This window comes from Opisthocomus hoazin, chromosome 26, assembly GCF_030867145.1.
Source record: "Opisthocomus hoazin isolate bOpiHoa1 chromosome 26, bOpiHoa1.hap1, whole genome shotgun sequence".
In the NCBI taxonomy this organism is placed as follows: Eukaryota; Metazoa; Chordata; class Aves; order Opisthocomiformes; family Opisthocomidae; genus Opisthocomus; species Opisthocomus hoazin.
Genome location: NC_134439.1, coordinates 3,970,538 through 3,979,346, shown reverse-complemented (window position 1 = coordinate 3,979,346; position 8,809 = coordinate 3,970,538). Strand labels below are relative to the sequence as shown.

At 56.0% G+C, this 8,809-nt stretch overlaps 1 protein-coding gene across 4 annotated transcripts in view; it reads right to left on the bottom strand.

The window, feature by feature from the left end:
• Positions 1–309: 309 nt before the first annotated feature.
• KCNH6 (potassium voltage-gated channel subfamily H member 6) overlaps positions 310–8,809 on the bottom strand; it is a 33,941-nt gene continuing 25,441 nt past the window's right edge. For 3 of the 4 annotated variants that reach the window (XM_075443776.1, XM_075443777.1, XM_075443779.1), the window contains 8 exons: positions 8,453–8,652; positions 6,297–6,549; positions 5,587–5,780; positions 4,569–4,668; positions 4,012–4,299; positions 3,359–3,539; positions 2,005–2,203; positions 310–1,635 (listed from right to left, as the gene is read on the bottom strand). In XM_075443776.1, the coding sequence (XP_075299891.1) occupies positions 1,348–1,635; positions 2,005–2,203; positions 3,359–3,539; positions 4,012–4,299; positions 4,569–4,668; positions 5,587–5,780; positions 6,297–6,549; positions 8,453–8,652 (1,703 nt within the window). In that variant the 3' untranslated portion in view covers positions 310–1,347. Of the gene's footprint in view, positions 1,636–2,004; positions 2,204–3,358; positions 3,540–4,011; positions 4,300–4,568; positions 4,669–5,586; positions 5,781–6,296; positions 6,550–8,452; positions 8,653–8,809 lie in introns of those variants that run through there. The other variant, XM_075443778.1, reaches the window with a different exon arrangement.

The following is an 8,809-nucleotide window of genomic DNA, read 5'->3' as shown; positions in this document are numbered from 1 at the left end:
TTCTGATACGCAGGAGAACAGCAGCAGGCTGGTCTTGTAGAAAAGCTTTTGCAAACTGCTGCTGAGCCTGAACTGCATCGGGAAGGAATTGCTCAGCAAAGCCCAGGGCCTGTCCTTGACCTGTAAGACCTGCACGTGGGCTCCGTTAGCCCCACACTCCCCAGATGAAGCAGCCGGGGTTTGATAACAGCCTTCTCAGGGGTCTTTGCAGATTAGCACCTGTGCTGTGTGCTGCCAGGGATGAATTCACGGATGCTCCCAACAAACACAGCTGTAATCCACGTTAGGTGCCAAAAACATCTTTATTAGCAAAGTGTACACTAAAACTCCAGAGAAAGAGATGCTCACAGTTTTACTACTCTCAAAGGGAGCTCGATACATTACTTGAGCAGGCGGCCTAGGACTGTCACAGCATCTAACCGAACGGCAAGGCGGCAGAGCTAAATGGGCGTCTTGTACGGGGGATGCTGCAGGAGTCTGCAGGCAAAGGACTGGGGAGGAGGAAGCATCTATCAAACCTTTATCAAAAGAGAGAAGCTGGGAGGAAGGACTGAAGATGAGGTGTCCGGGGCTTTTCGGCTTTCCGGGATTGTGCTTTTGAGTTTTGTGCTTTATGCCCAGGCCAGTGACCAGCTGGGTTTATCTGGGATGCGTGTTGGGATTTGCAAGGCACAGTCAGCCTTGCTGGAGAAGTCAGTGCCCTAGGACTCGTGCTGAAGCATGCTGAAGTGGCAAGGGCTGTTGGCCCTTAGTTTCTCAGTGGCAGTCAGGTAGGACAAGGATAGCTTCTGTCCTCTGTCCTTGTCCTGGGCTTCCCACCTACAGCTCCGCCCAGTACCACACTGTGGAGATCTCCCCCTCCTCCTCTGGTGACTACCCTTTCTGTAATGCCCACAGGCTCCGCTGGGCTGAGCCCAGTACCAACACAATGGTCCCTGCTCCAAAGAGCTGACAGCAAAGTGGTCTCACAGCTAAGAGCCATGGATTTGCTCTCCTCTGGTCGCTGTGGCTCACTTGGCTTGCGCTGATCTCGAGAGGAAGCCTTGGAAAGGAAGAGGTGGTGGGTACCATTTGGCCTAGCCAGCTTGTTGGTGGCCGTAAGAAAGAACTGCTCTGGGTTCACTATAATGTGCAAATGAAATCTACTCTATGGGAACCGCTGGAAAACGTTGACCTTGGAAGCCAGCCACTCTACGCTTCCTTTCACGGTGGCAGAAGACAGCTACAAATTATACCCCTGAGCCAAAGGCATTGTCCTCCCGTCTTACCCTTGCAGTCAAAATCAACATCAACTGACCGAGCTCGCAGTTGAGGTTCCTCTTGACATGCTTCGCAACCCCCACGTCTCTAACTTCCAGGAAGCACTGGGTCGGAGAGGTGTCTCTGAATGTCCTGGTGCTCGGAAGATGCCTCCAAGTGCTCAGGGAGGGAAGGGAAACGAGAGCCCCGGAAGAGTCCCTGGGGGTTTGGTGCCCTTTGGTGGGGAGGCTCTGGGTTCGGGAGAGGTGGGGAATGGTGCTCCTGCTCGGAGTAGATCGTCATGGTTTCATCGGATGCCACAGCGAGGTGCGCCCTGCTTGACAAGGAGTCCTTGGATTTCAAGTGGAACTTTTCCACCTCCGTGTAGCTTGGGCTCTGGTGGGAAAGGAGGAACCAAGTGGATTATGGCAAAAGCAAACCAAAATAGCCATGCTCTCTCCTCAGGCAAGCCCCAAAATGTTATTTTTTTCCTGAGGAAGCCTCAGAGGGGAGGAATCTACTCCCCTCCCTGCTGATGGGGCAACCTGGTAGCACTGGAGATGGCAGGCTGTGCCCCAAAATCAGCGATGCGCTAGGCAGAAGCATCTCTAGGTAGATCTACTCCCATTTCAAGACTCCTGGGCTTTGCCTGGACCCACCAGTGCTTGGCTGTGCTTTGCATGCAGGGGGGCTGGAGGAAACCTCTGGCCATCCAGGACCTGTCTGCTCGGGGCAGAAGGAATCTCGGCCGGTGCTGAGCCCTACCTGCTCCGGGGTTGTCGTCTCCTCATCCTCCATGGGTGCGCAGGGGGTGAGCGGCTCCAGGCTCCGTGGGAGGATGCCGTACATGGCCAGGTTGTGGGAGGACGGTGAGATGGGGCTGTACGCGGGCGGCACTTGGGACAGCTGGCGCTGCAGGAGCTGGAGGATTATATTAATGTCTGACGACATCCTGGACTCCAGCCTGGGGACAGAGCAGCCCAGCGTTAGCACAGTGCATCCCGCTGCATCCCACGAGAGCCAGACCCAGGGGAGGCACTGGGGAGGAGGTGCCGATTCAGCTGCCCGAGGGGGATGGTGCTTTGCCTGGTGCTGCTTGGCGAGGTTTTTAGCAGAGCTTCAAACCAGCGCTGTCACAGAGAGATCGATCCTGCCATCTCTCTCCTGATACACTCAGTCATCCCCTGCCCAGTTTTTGTGGAGCCAAACTGGGATCTGGAGCAGGGAACTGAACAAAGCTAAAACTACCCCGGAGGGGGGAAAAAATTGCAATGGTTTGTTTTAAACTGGATCAATTCTCCAGGTCAGCCTGTGCTGACAGATGGGAGCAAGGCAGGTTGGTGCCAGCCATTTTTCACTGAGGAATAGAAGGAAATGGAAAAGTAGAACGAGTCCCTTCCTTCTGCCGTGTCCTTGGCTGAAACGAGCAGCTCTGGCAGAAGCGGGCACAGCCCCTCTCGCAGGCAACGGCCCTGGCAGCACTTACAGAGCAGGCAGGAGATCCAGCCCCTGCTGCCGGGGATGGCCCATCGGCGAGACACCGAAATACGTGTGTGGGCTCTGTGGTGAAGTGAGCTTAACATGGGCAGGAGCCACGGGGGGGAGAGCCAGCCGCTTGTGTGGGTGCTGCCTGGGGCCTTTAAACCTGCATCTCCAGTGTGGGCTCTTCCTTCGCCTTCAAAAATCATGTCTTTTTTCTTATTTAGAGGGAAAAAATGTGTACGAGGCTCGTTTGCTCGAGCAAGAGGATGTTTGTAGCTCTTTGTAACAGGAAGAGGAGGCCTGCAAAAGGCTCAAGTCGTAAGCCTGTGGGTGGTTTCATGTCTGTGATTGCATCCAAGTTTGGAGGCTGTGGCAAAGTGGCAGAACCCTGGGGTGGTGGGACAGCGGTAGATAAGGTGCTGGGCTGCAGCTAGGGCCAGGACTTGCAGTCTGAGAAGCTGCTGCGTTTGCAGAGCCCTCCCACCACCTCCCCAGGGAATGCAGTGTCGTGGGGGGTCAGGAGATGGCATCTGCTGCACACAGAGCCCACTGCAGCCACCCCGAGAGAGCAGGAGAAGGTGATGGCCCGGAGCCCCCCTGGGTGCTCTCCAACCCGGGCCCCTGGGGACCTGCCCACCTGCTGAGCTGGGCCTGCAGGAGCTCCAGCCTGGACTCGATCTGCCCCGGTCTGTAGTCGCTGTGCAGGGGGATGTCCCGTGAGCTGTGTACCAAGGAGATGTGTTGCAAAGGCTCCGGGTGGTGGTTTGGCCTTCGGTCCTCCCAGAAGGTGAACATGTTGGGGATGTCCAGAGGGGTGGCTGGAAGGAGAGGAGACATCTCAGCACTTCTGTCTCACATCCCTCAGCCCCACTGGCATGGAGGTGTTCCAGAGTCCATCACCCATGTTCATGGAGAGCCATCACCCTGACATACATGGTGCTCAGGGAGAGCCCATCACCCTAGCACCTGAGGTGCTTATGGGGATCCATCACCCTGGCACCCAAGGTGCTTAAGTCCATCAGCCTGGCACCCAACACGCCTATGGGAGGCCCATAGCGTTTGGCCCTGTGGGAAAGTCCCAAAGGTGGTCTCTGGGTGCTAGGAGAAACTGCAGGGCATGGGAGGCACAGACCAGATACTGCTGGGGACAAAAGACAGCAAAGACCCTTGGCCACAAGCGTGGCTCCCCTCAAATCTGCATGAGTTGCTTGGCTGTGCCCTAGGACAAGGTCACCATGTCTGAACATCTCTCACCACCCTCCTGCCAGCTCTGGCTGCAGCTGTGGGTACCTGCATAGGACTGGCTGCTCTCCGCCGCCTGCTTGCTGACATCTGTGCCACCAGCGCTGGTGGTGACGAGGCTGAGCGGAGGCAGAGCGAAGTCATCCTTTTTGGATGTGGGGAAGGGCTCAGCTTTTGTAGGGCTGCCAGTCTTGGCCTCGTCGTCACTGGTCTGGGAGCAGGGAGTGGTGCTGCTGCCCAGGTCGTCCCACTGGTCCTTACTCAGCGGGTCCTGCGGGTTGGTGAGCTCTGAGTAGGTGTGATACTGCTCTGCGTCAGAGATGCCCGTGTCCGGGTCTGTGGGGCAGCACAACAGGTTAATTTGGGGAGTACCACACATGGCAAAATCAGCCCCCATCCCCTCCAGGGTGCCTGTAGGGCTGGGGCATCCTAAGGAGAGGGAGGGAAGGCAGCATGGGTGCCCCCAGGGTGAGGACATACTGGTCTGCAGGGATGGAGGCCCTGACAGCTGCCTCTGCTTTGGGGCACCTGCTAGGGCAGTCATTAAATGATGATCCTGCTCCCTGGCCCTGCAAACCAGGCTCTGCCGACGCTGTGGGACTCACCGGGCTTGTTGGGCTGGCAAAGGGAATGCTTGCGTCGGCGCACCCGCCGGTAGGTGCAGTCATACTCCTCGCTGAGTGGTGATCGGGGAACGCTGTCTGCCTGAGGGATGAGAAGGGCTGGTCACCAGGGCAAGGGTGCCATGACCCATCTTTTGGGACATGGTTTAGCAGACATGGTGGTGTTGGGCTGACGGTTGGACTTGATGATCTTAGAGGTCTTTTCCAACCTGTGATTCTATGATTCTGTGATCCATGAGCACCAAGGCCCATCCATGGGGGATACAGCCCATTCAGCATCCTCCTAGGGCTGGTCTCCAGCCACCTCTGGCTCTCCATCACTGGCCCTGTCTCACCCAGTGACTCCTGAAGCACCTAACTCAAGGGATCCTAGAGGCTGGCCTTGGTGCTCTGAGACTGAGTTGAGGGTGTCAGGGTCATGGAGACGGAAGGAGCACCCTGAGGACATCCTGGGTTGGGACAGGACATAGAGGGAGTTTGACTTTCTTTTCTATCTTACCAGGCAAGTGTCTCAGAAAAAAAGTATCAGGAAGGGACCAAGTCCAGTCATAAATTTTAAGAGTCAAACAGCAATGACAAAAATGCTCCAAGCCTTTCATGGATTGCAGACCTGATTTAAAAAGGAATTTTCAAAGGAAGCCGGTACCCAGCTCAACGAAGCTGGAGGATATTTCTCACTTCAGCAGCCTCAAAACATGTGTGTGACCCACTTGTCCAGGCTGGACCAATCCTGGAGATGATTTACTGGTACTGCAGAGCAGGGTATTGCCAACATGGCTTGTGGGGCCAGCTTTTCTGAAGAGATCAGGGACGTACAGTATGCACATACCTGCTGGGCTATGGGGGAAACCATAACCCCATGGAGAGTGCCTTGGGAAACATGGCTGATCCACCAGCAAAATGAGTGAGGAACACCTGTTGACATCCTTGCTTCAGCCCTCCCACTTGTCAAATTTAAGGCATTGACCACTTCCCTCTGTGGGACAGCCCTGGTACTCACATCTCGCAGGTTAAAGGTGATCTCTAAGTTGCTCCAGAAGTTGTCAGAGAAGGCTGGGTACATGTCCAAGACCTCCAGCAGGTCCTCCCGCTGGATTTTGTGCAAGTCGCAGTAGGTCAGGGCCCTCACATCAGCATTGGATTTCCCTGGGCGGGCGTACAGGCTGATGGGCTCCCCAAAGATGTCGTTCTTCCCTGTGCCAACAGACAGGTCATTAGAGGGAGGTGGGCACCCACCCCAGTTCCGGATGTACTGGACCAGCAGACCTCACTTTGGGGCTCATGGACAAGGGGATGCCCAGTAAACCTGACCCGTATTGTGGACGCTGGGGATCACACCATGAAAGCCATCACTGATAGGGACTCCAAGCCAGGCCAGCGAGTCACCAGTGATGGCTGGAGAGCGCTGAGCCATGCCCTGTTCTCCTCACTCCTTTGTGGCCTCTCCCTGGCATTTACAGGGGATGCCCCATCCCCTGTCCACTGGTGCAGTCACCAGCCAGGTGTCGAGGAACAGCCTTCCCTTCTCCAGGACCTGAAGAAGTCCTTCGCCCCTCACGTACAACCCTTTGTGCATTGCTCATTGCCCATCATACTTCATCTATCACCCTTTCACCATTGCCCACTGCCCTTTGCCCATTGCCCTTCACCCATCACCCTTCACCCCTTGCCCACTGCCCCTCGCCCTCCAGGAAGGAAGGACTTTTCCACCTAAGATGGCCACCACAATGTCTTCCCGGAGGATCTCGATGGAGCCCCGGGAGATGAAGTAGAGTGTGGTGAGGACATCTCCATAGTGCACCAGGGTGTCTCCGGGCGGTGCGTGGGTCGTCTTGAACTTCATGGCCAGGGCACGCAGGCAGCCTTTGCTGGCTCCTCGGAAAGCCTTGCAGTTCTGGAGCAGCGTGCGGTTGAGGTGAAGGCAGATGTCTGCCTGCAGGCAGTCGGGGAAGCCCTTCAGCACCTGCGAAGAGCAAGGAAGAGATGCTGTCATGCCACTGTCCCTGGGAGGGACTGCCGTGGCAGCCCTGGGAGGCTGCACAACACGCAGTGTGACATGGTGGGGCCAAATGGGCAGCCCCTGAGCCCAGAAAGCCAAAGCTGGGGATTCTTCTGATCTTCCCTTGGCGGACGCTTCGCTGGCTTGTGCTGCGTGCGACCGGGGATGAGAGCACTCCCAAGCAATAACTGATAATAACCAGATCAATCTATTTATACCCACTGGTGGCATATCCTGCTTTTCATCTTTACGCCCACTAATCTTGGCTGAAGGAGAGCACAAACTGGTAATGAGGTGCTATGCTAATTAAACAGCACCTGCCTGAATGCCAAGAAGCAGCACGGGCCAGTTGTGTGCAGCAACAGCAAATTATACACGTAGCAAATACCTCGTGTTGAATAAAAGCTAAATCTGAAGGTGAAATCAAGGTAAAACGTGCAATATGGAGAAAGCCGCTGCCACCAATGGCTCACAGTGCCAGGGTAAAATCCACCTGGGTCTGGGTTTTTCTTTGAGAGCAGCATATGGCCCCGGGGTCCTCCTTGCTCTCTTCTCACATCCCACTGGTGGCCAAATCTGGGACAAGGAGGCTGGAGCTGGTGTGTGCGGCTGATTCCAGGCTCCGTCATGATCTCACAGGCTGGTGACAGTGCCTCAGTTTCTCTGCTGGGAAATCAGGGGCGGATGAATTCATTGGGCTGTGGGATGATCGATTAGATTGTATCGTGTCTCAGCGGCATCCATCAGGAATCGCTGTGAGTGGTGGCATGTCCAAGCCACAAGCTCAGCTCGTCACAGGGGATTTGTGACCTCGGTTTGCACTAAGCCAGGAGAATCTGTATTTGGTAGGGTGCCATGGCTTTGCTTCTAGTTGTTGCCACCAACGTCCAGCCCAGGATGTCTCCTCCATGGGAGGAAACTCTCTCAACAGCAGACCCCCAAATGTTGCCCAGTTGTTTAATGAGGCGGCAGCAGCAGCTGAAGATGGAAAGGCTGAATTCATGAAAATCCATGTCCCGATAGTGCCCAGGGACAGAGAAGGAACAAGTCTTAGGAAAAAAGGGAGCATGAGCTGGGAAGGAGCGGACTAATGGCCTTCCCAGAGCCGAGAGACGGGGAGTACCAGGTCCCATCTCTCTCCTTGCCTTGTCCTTGCTCATTCCTCTCTCTGTCTTGCAGCCAGCTGAGCCAGCACGTTTGTGCACTGGACTTTGCGGCCGTGAGCCAAGTCCTGCCACCCTGGCCCCAGCCCGGGACTCCCCAGCTGAGCCCCCTCCTCACCCCCACCATGCCCCGGTGCCGGTGGCACAAGCCTCCCCGCCAGGCTCAGAGACACGGCGCCTCTCCAGCGCGGCTCCGCCATTGATCCCCCCTTTGCTAACAGACAGCCGCCTCTCTGGGCTCTAATTAAAATGGATCGAGGTTTATTTAAATGCCCTCCTTTCCCTGCCGCTGAGAGCGGGATGCACTTTGCTTAGCAACCGGCAGTGTGGAGAGGAGCTGGATCGATACCGGCTCCGTGGCTCTGTGACACCAACAGACACTGGCCTGAAAGTGCTCGGTGCCGATGGGGGCTCTGAGCTCCTCACCAGCGTGCTGGCACCAAACCTGCTGTCTGGCCAAGAAATGCTGTCATGGCCCCAGAGAACCTCTGGGTAGATGTGGAGGGATGGACAGACAGAGGGGGAGAAGGAGAAAGGGGGATGCAGGAGGCAGACAGACTCTGTCTCCAGTCTCCCAGGTTTTCTCCTGCCTCCTCTCCACTCTGGTTGAAAGGATGGAAATGTTTGGGTGGACCCAGAGCTGGACTCTGGGTTGTTCAGGACAAGGTGCCGTGAGGACATGGGGCCTCCCCCCCCGTACTCACTGCATTCATGTCAATGCCGTTGGTGTAGGACCAGGCGTGCTGGAAATACTCCTCCAGGCGCTGGCGCAGGGGGTTGGGGATCTGGTGGAAGCGGATGAACTCCTTAACCCGCAGCATCTGCGTGTGGTAGCGGGCTGTGCCCGAGTACAGGCGCTGGATGATGGCAGAGACGTTGCCGAAGATGCTGGCATACATCAGAGCTGCAACGAGAGGGCAAGACTCAGCAGGACACGGGCAGGTGTGTGTCCAACTACATTGGACCTGGAAAAAGCAGATTTCCAAAACCCTTATCTACCATGGACCTGAAACCAGTGGGTTTCTGAACCCCGTACTTCTATCTCTCACTCCATCCATTTG